The 19,566-nt window shown below is 53.1% G+C and overlaps 1 protein-coding gene across 1 annotated transcript in view; it reads left to right on the forward strand.

Annotated features, from left to right (window-relative positions):
* GFRA1 (GDNF family receptor alpha 1) overlaps positions 1–19,566 on the forward strand; it is a 156,230-nt gene that overhangs the window by 26,898 nt on the left and 109,766 nt on the right. The window contains exons 2-3 of the mRNA XM_075348148.1: positions 3,177–3,479; positions 12,126–12,209. Coding sequence (XP_075204263.1) covers positions 3,177–3,479; positions 12,126–12,209 — 387 coding nt within the window. The remainder of the gene's footprint in view (positions 1–3,176; positions 3,480–12,125; positions 12,210–19,566) is intronic.

Below are 19,566 nucleotides of genomic sequence, written 5' to 3' on the forward strand. Positions count from 1 at the left end.
ATGTATCTCTGTATACAGGGAGATCCCCCTAGTGGTGGCTGCAGACAGGATCTTATCATGTATCTCTGTATACAGGGAGCCCCCCCTAGTGGTGGCTGCAGACAGGATCTTATCATGTATCTCTGTATACAGGGAGCTCCCCCTAGTGGTGGCTGCAGACAGGATCTTATCATGTATCTCTGTATACAGGGAGCTCCCCCTAGTGGTGGCTGCAGACAGGATCTTATCATGTATCTCTGTATACAGGGAGATCCCCCTAGTGGTGGCTGCAGACAGGATCTTATCATGTAGCTCTGTATACAGGGAGCTCCCCCTAGTGGTGGCTGCAGACAGAATCTTATCATGTATCTCTGTATACAGGGAGCTCCCCCTAGTGGTGGCTGCAGACAGGATCTTATCATGTATCTCTGTATACAGGGAGCTCCCCCTAGTGGAGGCTGCAGACAGGATCTTATCATGTATCTCTGTATACAGGGAGCTCCCCCTAGTGGTGGCTGCAGACAGGATCTTCTCATATATCTCTGTATACAGGGAGCTCCCCCTAGTGGTGGCTGCAGACAGAATCTTATCATGTATCTCTGTATACAGGGAGCTCCCCCTAGTGGTGGCTGCAGACAGGATCTTATCATGTATCTCTGTATACAGGGAGCTCCCCCTAGTGGTGGCTGCAGACAGGATCTTATCATGTATCTCTGTATACAGGGAGCTCCCCCTAGTGGTGGCTGCAGACAGGATCTTATCATGTATCTCTGTATACAGGGAGCTCCCCCTAGTGGAGGCTGCAGACAGGATCTTATCATGTATCTCTGTATACAGGGAGCTCCCCCTAGTGGTGGCTGCAGACAGGATCTTATCATGTATCTCTGTATACAGGGAGCTCCCCCTAGTGGAGGCTGCAGATAGGGTCTTATCATGTATCTCTGTATACAGGGAGCTCCCCCTAGTGGTGACTGCAGACAGGATCTTATCATGTATCTCTATATACAGGGAGCTCCCCCTAGTGGTGGCTGCAGACAGGATCTTATCATGTATCTGTGTATACAGGGAGATCCCCCTAGTGGTGGCTGCAGACAGGATCTTATCATGTATCTCTGTATACAGGGAGCTCCCCCTAGTGGTGACTGCAGACAGGATCTTATCATGTATCTCTGTATACAGGGAGCTCCCCCTAGTGGTGGCTGCAGACAGGATCTTATCATGTATCTCTGTATACAGGGAGCTCCCCCTAGTGGAGGCTGCAGACAGGATCTTATCATGTATCTCTGTATACAGGGAGCTCCCCCTAGTGGTGGCTGCAGACAGGATCTTATCATGTATCTCTGTATACAGGGAGCTCCCCCTAGTGGAGGCTGCAGATAGGGTCTTATCATGTATCTCTGTATACAGGGAGCTCCCCCTAGTGGTGACTGCAGACAGGATCTTATCATGTATCTCTATATACAGGGAGCTCCCCCTAGTGGTGGCTGCAGACAGGATCTTATCATGTATCTGTGTATACAGGGAGATCCCCCTAGTGGTGGCTGCAGACAGGATCTTATCATGTATCTCTGTATACAGGGAGCTCCCCCTAGTGGTGACTGCAGACAGGATCTTATCATGTATCTCTGTATACAGGGAGCTCCCCCTAGTGGTGACTACAGACAGGATCTTATCATGTATCTCTGTATACAGGGAGCTCCCCCTAGTGGTGGCTGAAGACAGGACCTTATCATGTATCTCTGTATACAGGGAGCTCCCCCTAGTGGTGGCTGCAGACAGGATCTTATCATGTATCTCTGTATACAGGGAGATCCCCCTAGTGGTGGCTGCAGACAGGATCTTATCATGTATCTCTGTATACAGGGAGCTCCCCCTAGTGACTGCAGACAGAATCTTATCATGTATCTGTATACAGGGAGCTCCCCCTAGTGGTGGCTGCAGACAGGATCTTATCATGTGTCTCTGTATACAGGGAGCTCCCTCTAGTGGTGGCTGCAGACAGGATCTTATCATGTATCTCTATATACAGGGAGCTCCCCCTAGTGGAGGCTGCAGACAGGATCTTATCATGTATCTCTGTATACAGGGAGCTCCCCCTAGTGGTGGCTGCAGACAGAATCTTCTCATATATCTCTGTATACAGGGAGCTCCCCCTAGTGGTGGCTGCAGACAGGATCTTATCATGTATCTCTGTATACAGGGAGCTCCCCCTAGTGGTGACTACAGACAGGATCTTATCATGTATCTCTGTATACAGGGAGCTCCCCCTAGTGGTGGCTGAAGACAGGACCTTATCATGTATCTCTGTATACAGGGAGCTCCCCCTAGTGGTGGCTGCAGACAGGATCTTATCATGTATCTCTGTATACAGGGAGCTCCCCTAGTGGTGACTGCAGACAGGATCTTATCATGTATCTCTGTATACAGGGAGCTCCCCCTAGTGGTGGCTGCAGACAGGATCTTATCATGTATCTCTGTATACAGGGAGCTCCCCCTAGTGGTGGCTGCAGACAGGATCTTATCATGTGTCTCTGTATACAGGGAGCTCCCTCTAGTGGTGGCTGCAGACAGGATCTTATCATGTATCTCTGTATACAGGGAGCTCCCCCTAGTGGTGGCTGCAGACAGAATCTTCTCATATATCTCTGTATACAGGGAGCTCCCCCTAGTGGTGGCTGCAGACAGGATCTTATCATGTTTCTCTGTATACAGGGAGCTCCCCCTAGTGGTGGCTGCAGACAGGATCTTATCATGTATCTCTGTATACAGGGAGCTCCCCCTAGTGGTGGCTGCAGACAGGATCTTATCATGTATCTCTGTATACAGGGAGCTCCCCCTAGTGGAGGCTGCAGACAGGATCTTATCATGTATCTCTGTATACAGGGAGCTCCCCCTAGTGGTGGCTGCAGACAGATATTGCAGATATTATACAGATAATTGTGGCAAATATTTTAGGCATAAGTAAATACAACACAACAATTCAATCAAAGCTGGCAGAATTTCGGCTGTCTTCCTCTCTTGCACATGGCGCTGCTTTCCTTGTGTTCTATGTTCGGGGGCTCGATGCTTAACTCTTGTGTTTCTGGTTACGTCTGTATCTCTGTCCTTTCTGTCCGTCCTTTCTGCGGAGCCTGGAGCAGCTGGGCCTGTCTGTGGCTATCACAGCGCTCATTATGTCACCTTGTGTCTCTTTGCAGATGCCGTTCTGTCTGCTGAGCTGAGGCGACTGCCATCTGGGGACCGACTGGACTGTGTAAGAGCCAATGAGCAGTGCCTAAAAGAGCCGGAGTGCAGCGCCAAATACAGGACTCTGCGCCAGTGCGTGGCTGGAAAGGAGACAAACTTCAGCAAAGTCACCGGCCTGGAGGCGAAAGATGAGTGTAAGAACGCCACCGAGGCGCTGAAACAAAAATCCCTGTATAACTGCCGCTGTAAGCGGGGGATGAAGAAGGAGAAGAACTGCCTGCGGATATACTGGAGCATGTACCAGATCCTGCAGGGTAGGTGCCACCACTGTGTGACCACTGGGCCAAAATGTCAGCACTCGGAGGTGCCACCACTGTGTGACCACTGTGCCAAAATGTCAGCACTCTGTGGTGGTAGGTGCCACCACTGTGTGACCACTGTGCCAAAATGTCAGCACTCGGTGGTGATAGGTGCCACCACTGTGTGACCACTGTGCCAAAATGTCAGCACTCGGAGGTGCCACCACTGTGTGACCACTGTGCCAAAATGTCAGCACTCAGAGGTGGTAGGTGCCATCACTGTGTGACCACTGTGCCAAAATGTCAACACTCAGAGGTGGTAGGTGCCACCATTGTGTGACCACTGTGCCAAAATGTCAGCACTCGGTGGTGGTAGGTGCCACCACTGTGTGACCACTGTGCCAAAATGTCAACACTTGGAGGTGGTAGGTGCCACCACTGTGTGACCACTGTGCCAAAATGTCAGCACTCAGAGGTGGTAGGTGCCATCACTGTGTGACCACTGTGCCAAAATGTCAACACTCGGAGGTGGTAGGTGCCATCACTGTGTGACCACTGTGCCAAAATGTCAACACTCAGAGGTGGTAGGTGCCACCACTGTGTGACCACTGTGCCAAAATGTCAGCACTCGGTGGTGGTAGGTGCCACCACTGTGTGACCACTGTGCCAAAATGTCAACACTTGGAGGTGGTAGGTGCCACCACTGTGTGACCACTGTGCCAAAATGTCAGCACTCAGAGGTGGTAGGTGCCATCACTGTGTGACCACTGTGCCAAAATGTCAACACTCGGAGGTGGTAGGTGCCATCACTGTGTGACCACTGTGCCAAAATGTCAACACTCAGAGGTGGTAGGTGCCACCACTGTGTGACCACTGTGCCAAAATGTCAGCACTCGGTGGTGGTAGGTGCCACCACTGTGTGACCACTGTGCCAAAATGTCAGCACTCGGTGGTGGTAGGTGCCACCACTGTGTGACCACTGTGCCAAAATGTCAACACTTGGAGGTGGTAGGTGCCACCACTGTGTGACCACTGTGCCAAAATGTCAGCATTCGGAGGTGGTAGGTGCCACCACTGTGTGACCACTGTGCCAAAATGTCAACACTTGGAGGTGGTAGGTGCCACCACTGTGTGACCACTGTGCCAAAATGTCAGCATTCGGAGGTGGTAGGTGCCACCACTGTGTGAACACTGTGCCAAAATGTCAGCACTCGGTGGTGGTAGGTGCCACCACTGTGTGACCACTGTGCCAAAATGTCAACATTCGGAGGTGGTAGGTGCCACCACTGTGTGACCACTGTGCCAAAATGTCAACACTTAAAGGTGGTAGGTGCCACCACTGTGTGACCACTGTGCCAAAATGTCAACACTTAAAGGTGGTAGGTGCCACCACTGTGTGACCACTGTGCCAAAATGTCAGCATTCGGAGGTGGTAGGTGCCACCACTGTGTGACCACTGTGCCAAAATGTCAACACTCGGAGGTGGTAGGTGCCACCACTGTGTGACCACTGTGCCAAAATGTCAGCACTCGGTGGTGGTAGGTGCCACCACTGTGTGACCACTGTGCCAAAATGTCAGCACTCGGAGGTGGTAGGTGCCACCATTGTGTGACCACTGTGCCAAAATGTCAACACTCGGAGGTGGTAGGTGCCACCACTGTGTGACCACTGTGCCAAAATGTCAGCACTCGGAGGTGGTAGGTGCCACCACTGTGTGACCACTGTGCCAAAATGTCAGCACTCGGAGGTGGTAGGTGCCACCACTGTGTGACCACTGTGCCAAAATGTCAGCACTCGGAGGTGGTAGGTGCCACCACTGTGTGACCACTGTGCCAAAATGTCAGCACTCGGAGGTGGTAGGTGCCACCATTGTGTGACCACTGTGCCAAAATGTCAACACTCCGAGGTGGTAGGTGCCACCACTGTGTGACCACTGTGCCAAAATGTCAGCACTCGGAGGTGGTAGGTGCCACCACTGTGTGACCACTGTGCCAAAATGTCAGCACTCGGAGGTGGTAGGTGCCACCACTGTGTGACCACTGTGCCAAAATGTCAGCACTCGGAGGTGGTAGGTGCCACCACTGTGTGACCACTGTGCCAAAATGTCAGCACTCGGTAGTGGTAGGTGCCACCACTGTGTGACCACTGTGCCAAAATGTCAGCACTCGGAGGTGGTAGGTGCCACCACTGTGTGACCACTGTGCCAAAATGTCAGCACTCGGTGGTGGTAGGTGCCACCACTGTGTGACCACTGTGCCAAAATGTCAGCACTCGGAGGTGGTAGGTGCCTTTCTTCCACACAGAGGGGTCTGTGTGAAAACATTGTTCCTGTTTTGCTTTTTTTAACTTGAAATGTAAAAATTAAAGTGTCCCCTCAATGGTTAATTGTTCTTCAGAACCCTGCAACAATGTAACAAAACTAGACACAATACAGTGATGGGGGGGTTGGGACATGGACTGAATGTACACCAGTGCTCGTGGCCGGTGTGTACCGGTGCTCGGGGCCGGTGTTTACCGGTGCTCGGGGTTGGTGTGTACCGGTGCTCGGGGCCGGTGTGTACCAGTGCTCGTGGCCGGTGTGTACCGGTGCTCGGGGCTGGTGTTTACCGGTGCTCGGGGTTGGTGTGTACCGGTGCTCGGGGCTGGTGTGTACCGGTGCTCGGGGTTGGTGTGTACCGGTGCTCGGGGCTGGTGTGTACCGGTGCTCGGGGCTGGTGTGTACCGGTGCTCGGGGCTGGTGTGTACCGGTGCTCGGGGCTGGTGTGTACCGGTGCTCGGGGCTGGTGTGTACCGGTGCTCGGGGCTGTTGTGTACCGGTGCTCGGGGCTGGTGTGTACCGTTGCTCGGGGCTGGTGTGTACCGGTGCTCGGGGCTGGTGTGTACCGGTGCTCGGGGCTGGTGTGTACCGGTGCTCGGGGCTGGTGTGTACCGTTGCTCGGGGCTGGTGTGTACCGGTGCTCGGGGCTGGTGTGTACCGGTGCTGGGGGCTGGTGTGTACCGGTGCTCGGGGCTGGTGTGTACCGGTGCTCGGGGCTGGTGTGTACCGGTGCTCGAGGCTGGGGTGTACCGGTGCTCGGGGCTGGTGTGTACCGGTGCTCGGGGCTGGTGTGTACCGGTGCTTGGGGCTGGTGTGTACCGGTGCTCGGGGCTGGTGTGTACCGGTGCTCGGGGCTGGTGTGTACCGGTGCTCGGGGCTGGTGTGTACCGGTGCTCGAGGCTGGGGTGTACCGGTGCTCGGGGCTGGTGTACCGATGCTCGGGGCTGGTGTGTACCGGTGCTCGGAGCTGGTGTGTACCGGTGCTCGGGGCTGGTGTGTACCGGTGCTCGGGGCTGGTGTATACCGGTGCTCGGGGCTGGTGTGTACCGGTGCTCGGAGCTGGTGTGTACCGGTGCTCGGGGCTGGTGTATACCGGTGCTCGGGGCTGGTGTATACCGGTGCTCGGGGCTGGTGTGTACCGGTGTTCGGGGCTGGTGTATACCGGTGCTCGGGGCTGGTGTGTACCGGTGCTCGGGGCTGGTAAGTACCGATGCTCGGGGCTGGTGTGTACCGGTGTTCGGGGCTGGTGTACCGGTGCTCGGGGCTGGTGTGTACCGGTGCTCGGGGCTGGTGTGTACCAGTGCTCGGGGCTGGTGTGTACCGGTGCTCGGGGCTGGTGTGTACCGGTGCTCGGGGCTGGTGAGTACCGATGCTCGGGGCTGGTGTGTACCGGTGCTCGGGGCTGGTGTGTACCGGTGCTCGGGGCTGGTGTGTCCTCTCCCGCCTCCGGTTCCGGTCTCAGTAACAGAACTTTTGAATGTTTTAGTTATTTATTAATTAAAATGTTTTGTGATGTTGGAGACGTTGACCCTGACCCTGACCTCTGACCTCTGACCTTGCAGGGGGCTGCTCAGTGTAACCCCTTAGTTCCTGCGGTGACTGTGCCACACATCTGTGACTGGCATAAACATGCCCATTGTCACACTAAACAGGGCTCTGACCTCCTGATTTAATTAACCCATATTCTGCCCCCTCCCATCTGTAAGATCTGGAATGTTCTTCAGTCCGGGGAACAGATGGCGGCTACCCACCGAAAACGAGGAGGGGGAAGGGCCACAGCACCCAACTCCATCTACTGTGCAGGCCTAACATAGGAGGAATAGAGTGTAACTACAAGTACCGAGCACCCGAGCATGGTAGTGCCCGCTCATCACTAGTTACCAGTACCGAGCACCCGAGCATGGTAGTGCCGGCTCATCACTAGTTACAAGTACTGAGCACCCGAGCATGGTAGTGCCCGCTCATCACTAGTTACCAGTACCGAGCACCCGAGCATGGTAGTGCCCGCTCATCACTAGTTACCAGTACTGAGCACCCGAGCATGGTAGTGCTCACTCATCACTAGTTACCAGTACCGAGCACCCGAGCATGGTAGTGCTCACTCATCACTAGTTACCAGTACTGAGCACCCGAGCATGGTAGTGCCCGCTCATCACTAGTTACCAGTACTGAGGACCCGAGCATGGTAGTGCCCGCTCATCACTAGTTACCAGTACTGTGCACCCGAGCATGGTAGTGCCCGCTCATCACTAGTTACCAGTACTGAGGACCCGAGCATGGTAGTGCCCGCTCATCACTAGTTACCAGTACTGAGCACCTGAGCATGGTAGTGCCCGCTCATCACTAGTTACCAGTACTGAGCACCCGAGCATGGTAGTGCCCGCTCATCACTAGTTACCAGTACTGAGCACCCGAGCATGGTAGTGCCCGCTCATCACTAGTTACCAGTACTGAGCACCCGAGCATGGTAGTGCCCGCTCATCACTAGTTACCAGTACTGAGGACCCGAGCATGGTAGTGCCCGCTCATCACTAGTTACCAGTACTGAGCACCTGAGCATGGTAGTGCCCGCTCATCACTAGTTACCAGTACTGAGCACCCGAGCATGGTAGTGCCCGCTCATCACTAGTTACCAGTACTGAGCACCCGAGCATGGTAGTGCCCGCTCATCACTAGTTACCAGTACTGAGCACCCGAGCATGGTAGTGCCCGCTCATCACTAGTTACCAGTACTGTGCACCTGAGCATGGTAGTGCCCGCTCATCACTAGTTACCAGTACTGAGCACCCGAGCATGGTAGTGTCCGCTCATCACTAGTTACCAGTACTGTGCACCTGAGCATGGTAGTGCCCGCTCATCACTAGTTACCAGTACTGAGCACCTGAGCATGGTAGTGCCCGCTCATCACTAGTTACCAGTACTGAGCACCCGAGCATGGTAGTGCCCGCTCATCACTAGTTACCAGTACTGAGCACCCGAGCATGGTAGTGCCCGCTCATCACTAGTTACCAGTACTGAGCACCCGAGCATGGTAGTGTCCGCTCATCACTAGTTACCAGTACTGTGCACCTGAGCATGGTAGTGCCCGCTCATCACTAGTTACCAGTACTGTGCACCCGAGCATGGTAGTGCCCGCTCATCACTAGTTACCAGTACTGAGCACCCGAGCATGGTAGTGCCCGCTCATCACTAGTTACCAGTACTGTGCACCTGAGCATGGTAGTGCCCGCTCATCACTAGTTACCAGTACTGAGCACCCGAGCATGGTAGTGCCCGCTCATCACTAGTTACCAGTACAGAGCACCCGAGCATGGTAGTGCCCGCTCATCACTAGTTACCAGTACTGAGCACCTGAGCATGGTAGTGCCCGCTCATCACTAGTTACCAGTACTGAGCACCTGAGCATGGTAGTGCCCGCTCATCACTAGTTACCAGTACTGAGCACCTGAGCATGGTAGTGCCCGCTCATCACTAGTTACCAGTACTGAGCACCTGAGCATGGTAGTGCCCGCTCATCACTAGTTACCAGTACTGAGCACCCGAGCATGGTAGTGCCCGCTCATCACTAGTTACCAGTACTGAGCACCTGAGCATGGTAGTGCCCGCTCATCACTAGTTACCAGTACAGAGCACCCGAGCATGGTAGTGTCCGCTCATCACTAGTTACCAGTACAGAGCACCCGAGCATGGTAGTGTCCGCTCATCACTAGTTACCAGTACTGTGCACCTGAGCATGGTAGTGCCCGCTCATCACTAGTTACCAGTACTGAGCACCCGAGCATGGTAGTGTCCACTCATCACTAGTTACCAGTACTGTGCACCTGAGCATGGTAGTGCCCACTCATCACTAGTTACCAGTACTGAGCACCCGAGCATGGTAGTGCCCACTCATCACTAGTTACCAGTACTGACCACCCGAGCATGGTAGTGCCCACTCATCACTAGTTACCAGTACTGAGCACCTGAGCATGGTAGTGCCCGCTCATCACTAGTTACCAGTACTGAGCACCTGAGCATGGTAGTGCCCGCTCATCACTAGTTACCAGTACTGAGCACCCGAGCATGGTAGTGCCCGCTCATCACTAGTTACCAGTACTGAGCACCTGAGCATGGTAGTGCACGCTCATCACTAGTTACCAGTACTGTGCACCCGAGCATGGTAGTGCCCACTCATCACTAGTTACCAGTACTGAGCACCTGAGCATGGTAGTGCCCGCTCATCACTAGTTACCAGTACTGAGCATCGGAGCATGGTAGTGCCCGCTCATCACTAGTTACCAGTACTGACCACCCGAGCATGGTAGTGCCCACTCATCACTAGTTACCAGTACTGAGCACCTGAGCATGGTAGTGCCCGCTCATCACTAGTTACCAGTACTGAGCACCTGAGCATGGTAGTGCCCGCTCATCACTAGTTACCAGTACTGAGCACCCGAGCATGGTAGTGCCCGCTCATCACTAGTTACCAGTACTGAGCACCTGAGCATGGTAGTGCCCGCTCATCACTAGTTACCAGTACTGTGCACCCGAGCATGGTAGTGCCCACTCATCACTAGTTACCAGTACTGAGCACCTGAGCATGGTAGTGCCCGCTCATCACTAGTTACCAGTACTGAGCATCGGAGCATGGTAGTGCCCGCTCATCACTAGTTACCAGTACTGAGCACCCGAGCATGGTAGTGCCCACTCACCACTAGTTACCAGTACTGAGCACCCGAGCATGGTAGTGCCCACTCATCACTAGTTACCAGTACTGAGCACCCGAGCATGGTAGTGCCCACTCACCACTAGTTACCAGTACTGAGCACCCGAGCATGGTAGTGCCCACTCATCACTAGTTACCAGTACTGAGCACCCGAGCATGGTAGTGCCCGCTCATCACTAGTTACCAGTACTGAGCACCTGAGCATGGTAGTGCCCGCTCATCACTAGTTACCAGTACTGAGCACCCGAGCATGGTAGTGCCCACTCACCACTAGTTACCAGTACTGAGCACCCGAGCATGGTAGTGCCCACTCACCACTAGTTACCAGTACTGAGCACCCGAGCATGGTAGTGCCCACTCATCACTAGTTACCAGTACTGAGCACCCGAGCATGGTAGTGCCCGCTCATCACTAGTTACCAGTACTGAGCACCTGAGCATGGTAGTGCCCGCTCATCACTAGTTACCAGTACTGAGCACCCGAGCATGGTAGTGCCCGCTCATCACTAGTTACCAGTACTGAGCACCCGAGCATGGTAGTGCCCGTTCATCACTAGTTACCAGTACTGAGCACCCGAGCATGGTAGTGCCCGCTCATCACTAGTTACCAGTACTGAGCACCCGAGCATGGTAGTGCCCGCTCATCACTAGTTACCAGTACTGAGCACCTGAGCATGGTAGTGCCCGCTCATCACTAGTTACCAGTACTGAGCACCCGAGCATGGTAGTGCCCACTCATCACTAGTTACCAGTACTGAGCACCCGAGCATGGTAGTGCCCGCTCATCACTAGTTACCACTACTGAGCACCCGAGCATGGTAGTGCCCGCTCATCACTAGTTACCAGTACTGAGCACCTGAGCATGGTAGTGCCCACTCATCACTAGTTAGCAGTACTGAGCACCTGAGCATGGTAGTGCCCACTCATCACTAGTTACCAGTACTGAGCACCAGAGCATGGTAGTGCCCGCTCATCACTAGTTACCAGTACGGAGCACCCGAGCATGGTAGTGCCCGCTCATCACTAGTTACCAGTACAGAGCACCCGAGCATGGTAGTGCCCACTCATCACTAGTTACCAGTACTGAGCACCCGAGCATGGTAGTGCCCGCTCATCACTAGTTACCAGTACTGAGCACCCGAGCATGGTAGTGCCCGCTCATCACTAGTTACTAATAATGAAGGTGGTACTTTCCCTTTGTGGTGGGTCTTTAGGCAGGTTGATCTTGATAAGCTCTGATGTTACATGGCCGGCTCCTGCTGGGTTTATACTTCGTTTCTTCTTTCACAAACCTGAATTCTCTTATTGATCAAGATAAGAATCAAGGAAATGCCGAACACGACGGATCAATAATCCCGCACCAGGGATGAAGCCGAGGTGCCTGCCGCGACTACAGCCGCGATCAGCAGGACGAGGCTTCTCCCGATGTCGTTGTGTGACTAATGGCTGTGAATACAGCGTAACGCCGCTCCCCGGCTGCTGCTGATACAGGACTAATAGCTCCACACATGTACCTGATATTCAGTGATACGTCTGCCATGCTGATCTATTGTCATCTGTACCTATGTACTGCAATGCTGCTCTCCGATACAATGTATCACTGATAGACACATATTGTTCATTTCTCCTGTCTCCTGTAGGAAATGAGCTTGTGGAGGATTCACCCTACGAGCCCATCAATAACCGGCTCTCCGACATCTTCAAGATGGATTCCAGTTTATCAGGTAAGAAGCGGCTGATGAATGTGTACACAGCCGTGTAACGTGGGGACTCTCAGCTGCTGCAGTAACAATGTTATGTCATTCCATCCGTGGAGAGGAGGAAAGCGACAATTCTGTTATAATGTGTGCAGGGCGACCATCAGCGCCCAGCTCTACTCACAAACCTCAGGACATGTGGATAGTATCTGCCTCCGTTCACAATCGACAGTCAGACGCCGCTTAAAGGCACCAATCAGGAAGGTTCCTCCCTCCAGGTATTAGTCAGAAATCTCCCACCTATGAGTACTAGTCAGGAGCTGGCGGCCCTCGGTGCCCCAGTCAGGCTTCCGTATCCCTTATACTAGTCAGGAATCTTCCTCCCTCGCTGTACTAGTCAGGAATCTTCCTCCCTCGCTGCACTAGTCAGGAATCTTCCTCCTCGCTGTACTAGTCAGGAATCTTCCTCCCTCGCTGTACTAGTCGGGAATCTTCCTCCCTGCTGTACTAGTCAGGACTCTTCCTCCTCGCTGTACTAGTCAGGAATCTTCCTCCCTCGCTGTACTAGTCAGGAATCTTCCTCCCTCGCTGTACTAGTCAGGAATCTTCCTCCTCGCTGTACTAGTCAGGAATCTTCCTCCTCGCTGTACTAGTCAGGAATCTTCCTCCCTCGCTGTACTAGTCAGGAATCTTCCTCCCTCGCTGTACTAGTCAGGAATCTTCCTCCTCGCTGTACTAGTCAGGAATCTTCCTCCTCGCTGTACTAGTCAGGAATCTTCCTCCCTCGCTGTACTAGTCAGGAATCTTCCTCCCTCGCTGTACTAGTCAGGAATCTTCCTTCCTCGCTTTACTAGTCAGGAATCTTCCTCCTCGCTGTACTAGTCAGGAATCTTCCTCCTCGCTGTACTAGTCAGGAATCTTCCTCCCTCGCTGTACTAGTCAGGAATCTTCCTCCCTCGCTGTACTAGTCAGGAATCTTCCTCCTCGCTGTACTAGTCAGGAATCTTCCTCCTCGCTGTACTAGTCAGGAATCTTCCTTCTCGCTGTACTAGTCAGGAATCTTCCTCCTCGCTGTACTAGTCAGGAATCTTCCTCCCTCGCTGTACTAGTCAGGAATCTTCCTCCCTCGCTGTACTAGTCAGGAATCTTCCTCCCTCGCTGCACTAGTCAGGAATCTTCCTCCTCGCTGTACTAGTCAGGAATCTTCCTCCCTCGCTGTACTAGTCAGGAATCTTCCTCCTCGCTGTACTAGTCAGGAATCTTCCTCCTCACTGTACTAGTCAGGAATCTTCCTCCCTCGCTGTACTAGTCAGGAATCTTCCTCCCTCGCTGTACTAGTCAGGAATCTTCCTCCTCGCTGTACTAGTCAGGAATCTTCCTCCTCGCTGTACTAGTCAGGAATCTTCCTCCATCGCTGTACTAGTCAGGAATCTTCCTCCCTCGCTGTACTAGTCAGGAATCTTCCTCCCTCGCTGTACTAGTCAGGAATCTTCCTCCCTCGCTGTACTAGTCAGGAATCTTCCTCCTCGCTGTACTAGTCAGGAATCTTCCTCCCTCGCTGTACTAGTCAGGAATCTTCCTCCTCGCTGTACTAGTCAGGAATCTTCCTCCTCGCTGTACTAGTCAGGAATCTTCCTCCATCGCTGTACTAGTCAGGAATCTTCCTCCCTCGCTGTACTAGTCAGGAATCTTCCTCCCTCGCTGTACTAGTCAGGAATCTTCCTCCCTCGCTGTACTAGTCAGGAATCTTCCTCCTCGCTGTACTAGTCAGGAATCTTCCTCCTCGCTGTACTAGTCACGAATCTTCCTCCTCGCTGTACTAGTCAGGAATCTTCCTCCTCGCTGTACTAGTCAGGAATCTTCCTCCCTCGCTGTACTAGTCAGGAATCTTCCTCCCTCGCTGTACTAGTCAGGAATCTTACTCCCTCGCTGTACTAGTCAGGAATCTTCCTCCCTCGCTGTACTAGTCAGGAATCTTCCTCCTCGCTGTACTAGTCAGGAATCTTCCTCCTCGCTGTACTAGTCAGGAATCTTCCTCCTCGCTGTACTAGTCAGGAATCTTCCTCCTCGCTGTACTAGTCAGGAATCTTCCTCCTCGCTGTACTAGTCAGGAATCTTCCTCCTCGCTGTACTAGTCAGGAATCTTCCTCCCTCGCTGTACTAGTCAGGAATCTTCCTCCCTCGCTTTACTAGTCAGGAATCTTCCTCCCTCGCTGTACTAGTCAGGAATCTTCCTCCTCGCTGTACTAGTCAGGAATCTTCCTCCTCGCTGTACTAGTCAGGAATCTTCCTCCCTCGCTGTACTAGTCAGGAATCTTCCTCCCTCGCTGTACTAGTCAGGAATCTTCCTCCCTCGCTGTACTAGTCAGGAATCTCCCTCCCTCGCTGTACTAGTCAGGAATCTTCCTCCCTCGCTGTACTAGTCAGGAGTCTTCCTCCCTCGCTGTACTAGTCAGGAATCTTCCTCCCTCGCTGTACTAGTCAGGAATCTTCCTCCCTCGCTGTACTAGTCAGGAATCTTCCTCCCTCGCTGTACTAGTCAGGAATCTTTCTCTCTCGCTGTACTAGTCAGGAATCTTCCTCCTCGCTGTACTAGTCAGGAATCTTCCTCCCTCGCTGTACTAGTCAGGAATCTTCCTCCTCGCTGTACTAGTCAGGAATCTTCCTCTCTCGCTGTACTAGTCAGGAATCTTCCTCCTCGCTGTACTAGTCAGGAATCTTCCTCCCTCGCTGTACTAGTCAGGAATCTTCCTCCCTCGCTGTACTAGTCAGGAATCTTCCTCCTCGCTGTACTAGTCAGGAATCTTCCTCCTCGCTGTACTAGTCAGGAATCTTCCTCCTCGCTGTACTAGTCAGGAATCTTCCTCCCTCGCTGTACTAGTCAGGAATCTTCCTGCCTCGCTGTACTAGTCAGGAATCTTCCTGCCTCGCTGTACTAGTCAGGAATCTTCCTCCTCGCTGTACTAGTCAGGAATCTTCCTCCTCGCTGTACTAGTCAGGAATCTTCCTCCTCGCTGTACTAGTCAGGAATCTTCCTCCCTCGCTTTACTAGTCAGGAATCTTCCTCCCTCGCTGTACTAGTCAGGAATCTTCCTTCCTCGCTTTACTAGTCAGGAATCTTCCTCCTCGCTGTACTAGTCAGGAATCTTCCTCCTCGCTGTACTAGTCAGGAATCTTACTCCTCGCTGTACTAGTCAGGAATCTTCCTCCCTCGCTGTACTAGTCAGGAATCTTCCTCCTCGCTGTACTAGTCAGGAATCATCCTCCCTCGCTGTACTAGTCAGGAATCTTCCTCTCTCGCTGTACTAGTCAGGAATCTTCCTCCTCGCTGTACTAGTCAGGAATCTTCCTCCTCGCTGTACTAGTCAGGAATCTTCCTCTCTCGCTGTACTAGTCAGGAATCTTCCTCTCTCGCTGTACTAGTCAGGAATCTTCCTCCTCGCTGTACTAGTCAGGAATCTTCCTCCTCGCTGTACTAGTCAGGAATCTTTCTCCTCGCTGTACTAGTCAGGAATCTTCCTCCTCGCTGTACTAGTCAGGAATCTTCCTCCTCGCTGTACTAGTCAGGAATCTTCCTCTCTCGCTGTACTAGTCAGGAATCTTCCTCTCTCGCTGTACTAGTCAGGAATCTTCCTCCTCGCTGTACTAGTCAGGAATCTTCCTCTCTCGCTGTACTAGTCAGGAATCTTCCTCCCTCGCTGTACTAGTCAGGAATCTTCCTCCCTCGCTGTACTAGTCAGGAATCTTCCTCCTCGCTGTACTAGTCAGGAATCTTCCTCCTCGCTGTACTAGTCAGGAATCTTACTCCCTCGCTGTACTAATCAGGAATCTTCCTCCCTCGCTGTACTAGTCAGGAATCTTCCTCTCTCGCTGTACTAGTCAGGAATCTTCCTCCTCGCTGTACTAGTCAGGAATCTTACTCCCTCGCTGTACTAATCAGGAATCTTCCTCCCTCGCTGTACTAGTCAGGAATCTTCCTCCTCGCTGTACTAGTCAGGAATCTTCCTCTCTCGCTGTACTAGTCAGGAATCTTTCTCCTCGCTGTACTAGTCAGGAATCTTCCTCCCTCGCTGTACTAGTCAGGAATCTTCCTCCTCGCTGTACTAGTCAGGAATCTTCCTCCTCGCTGTACTAGTCAGGAATCTTCCTCCCTCGCTGTACTAGTCAGGAATCTTCCTCCCTCGCTGTACTAGTCAGGAATCTTCCTCCTCGCTGTACTAGTCAGGAATCTTCCTCCATCGCTGTACTAGTCAGGAATCTTCCTCCCTCGCTGTACTAGTCAGGAATCTTCCTCCTCGCTGTACTAGTCAGGAATCTTCCTCTCTCGCTGTACTAGTCAGGAATCTTCCTCCTCGCTGTACTAGTCAGGAATCTTCCTCCTCGCTGTACTAGTCAGGAATCTTACTCCCTCGCTGTACTAATCAGGAATCTTCCTCCCTCGCTGTACTAGTCAGGAATCTTCCTCCTCGCTGTACTAGTCAGGAATCTTCCTCCCTCGCTGTACTAGTCAGGAATCTTCCTCCTTCGCTGTACTAGTCAGGAATCTTCCTCCCTCGCTGGACTAGTCAGGAATCTTACTCCTCGCTGTACTAGTCAGGAATCTTCCTTCTCGCTGTACTAGTCAGGAATCTTCCTCCTCGCTGTACTAGTCAGGAATCTTCCTCCTCGCTGTACTAGTCAGGAATCTTCCTCCCTCGCTGTACTAGTCAGGAATCTTCCTCCCTCGCTGTACTAGTCAGGAATCTTCCTCCTCGCTGTACTAGTCAGGAATCTTCCTCCTCGCTGTACTAGTCAGGAATCTTCCTCCCTCGCTGTACTAGTCAGGAATCTTCCTCCCTCGCTGTACTAGTCAGGAATCTTCCTCCCTCGCTGTACTAGTCAGGAATCTTCCTCCCTCGCTGTACTAGTCAGGAATCTTCCTCCCTCGCTGTACTAGTCAGGAATCTTCCTCCCTCGCTGTACTAGTCAGGAATCTTCCTCCCTCGCTGTACTAGTCAGGAATCTTCCTCCTCGCTGTACTAGTCAGGAATCTTCCTCCCTCGCTGTACTAGTCAGGAATCTTCCTCCTCGCTGTACTAGTCAGGAATCTTCCTCCCTCGCTGTACTAGTCAGGAATCTTCCTCCCTCGCTGTACTAGTCAGGAATCTTCCTCCCTCGCTGTACTAGTCAGGAATCTTCCTCCCTCGCTGTACTAGTCAGGAATCTTCCTCCCTCGCTGTACTAGTCAGGAATCTTCCTCCTCGCTGTACTAGTCAGGAATCTTCCTCCCTCGCTGTACTAGTCAGGAATCTTCCTCCTCGCTGTACTAGTCAGGAATCTTCCTCCCTCGCTGTACTAGTCAGGAATCTTCCTCCTCGCTGTACTAGTCAGGAATCTTCCTCCTCGCTGTACTAGTCAGGAATCTTCCTCCTCGCTGTACTAGTCAGGAATCTTCCTCCTCGCTGTACTAGTCAGGAATCTTCCTCCCTCGCTGTACTAGTCAGGAATCTTCCTCCTCGCTGTACTAGTCAGGAATCTTCCTCCTCGCTGTACTAGTCAGGAATCTTACTCCTCGCTGTACTAGTCAGGAATCTTCCTCCTCGCTGTACTAGTCAGGAATCTTCCTCCTCGCTGTACTAGTCAGGAATCTTCCTCCCTCGCTGTACTAGTCAGGAATCTTCCTCCCTCGCTGTACTAGTCAGGAATCTTCCTCCCTCGCTGTACTAGTCAGGAATCTTCCTCCTCGCTGTACTAGTTGGGATTTATGGTCCTGGCACATCTTGAACAACCCCCCACCCGCCCCTTTTTTATTTTTTGAGTATGGGCTGTATACAGGGGCTGAGTGGAGAGATATACTGCAATATAACCTGTATACAGGGGTCTGTATCCGGCTGTGCAGGCAGAAGCTTCTACCATCATGTGGTCCCTTCTCTGACATGTGACTTCCCTTTAAGAAGTTGCCGTTCAATAATAATGTGATTAAGTGTTAATTATTCAGTAAGGTAAAGTTACGGACCGGTGCAGCCCCTGATGATGAGGCATGGTAGCACAGAGGGTAGTAGGAAGTTGCAGACCTTTCCTCAATGATTGCACAGTGTAGCCGGCCGGCCTGGAGGGGGCGCTGCCCTCATCTTCTGACCTCCTCCTTATTGATGAGGGCCTCATTCCCCAGTCCTGGATGGTGGGTCGTCTGCCCCTCGTTATGCTCCTGGTCTCCCCGGTGCAGCCCCTGGTGATGATGAGGCATGGTAGCACAGAGGGTAGTAGGAAGTTGCAGACCTTTCCTCAATGATTGCACAGTGTAGCCGGCCGGCCTGGAGGGGGCGCTGCTCTCATCTTCTGACCTCCTCCTTATTGATGAGGGCCTCATTCCCCAGTCCCGGATGGTGGGTCGTCTGCCCCTCGTTATGCTCCTGGTCTCGCCGGTGCAGCCCCTGATGATGAGGCATGGTAGCACAGAGGGTAGTAGGAAGTTGCAGACCTTTCCTCAATGATTGCACAGTGTAGCCGGCCGGCCTGGAGGTGGCGCTGCCCTCATCTTCTGACCTCCTCCTTATTGATGAGGGCCTCATTCCCCAGTCCCGGATGGTGGGTTGTGTGACCCCTCATGCTCCTGGTCTCCCCGGTGCAGCCCCTGGTGATGATGAGGCATGGAGGGGGCGCTGCCCTCATCCTCTGACCTCTTCCTTATTGATGAGGGCCTCATTCCCCAGTCCTGGATGGTGGGTCGTCTGCCCCTCGTTATGCTCCTGGTCTCCCCGGTGCAGCCCCTGATGATGATGAGGCATGGTAGCACAGAGGGTAGTAGGAAGTTGCAGACCTTTCCTCAATGATTGCACAGTGTAGCCGGCCGGCCTGGAGGGGGCGCTGCTCTCATCTTCTGACCTCCTCCTTATTGATGAGGGCCTCATTCCCCAGTCCCGGATGGTGGGTCGTCTGCCCCTCGTTATGCTCCTGGTCTCGCCGGTGCAGCCCCTGATGATGAGGCATGGTAGCACAGAGGGTAGTAGGAAGTTGCAGACCTTTCCTCAATGATTGCACAGTGTAGCCGGCCGGCCTGGAGGGGGCGCTGCCCTCATCCTCTGACCTCTTCCTTATTGATGAGGGCCTCATTCCCCAGTCCTGGATGGTGGGTCGTCTGCCCCTCGTTATGCTCCTGGTCTCCCCGGTGCAGCCCCTGATGATGATGAGGCATGGTAGCACAGAGGGTAGTAGGAAGTTGCAGACCTTTCCTCAATGATTGCACAGTGTAGCCGGCCGGCCTGGAGGTGGCGCTGCCCTCATCTTCTGACCTCTTCCTTATTGATGAGGGCCTCATTCCCCAGTCCTGGATGGTGGGTTGTGTGACCCCTCATTATGCTCCTGGTCTCCCCGGTGCAGCCCCTGATGATGATGAGGCATGGTA

Source organism: Anomaloglossus baeobatrachus, chromosome 5 (genome assembly GCF_048569485.1).
Source record: "Anomaloglossus baeobatrachus isolate aAnoBae1 chromosome 5, aAnoBae1.hap1, whole genome shotgun sequence".
Lineage (NCBI taxonomy): Eukaryota > Metazoa > Chordata > Amphibia > Anura > Aromobatidae > Anomaloglossus > Anomaloglossus baeobatrachus.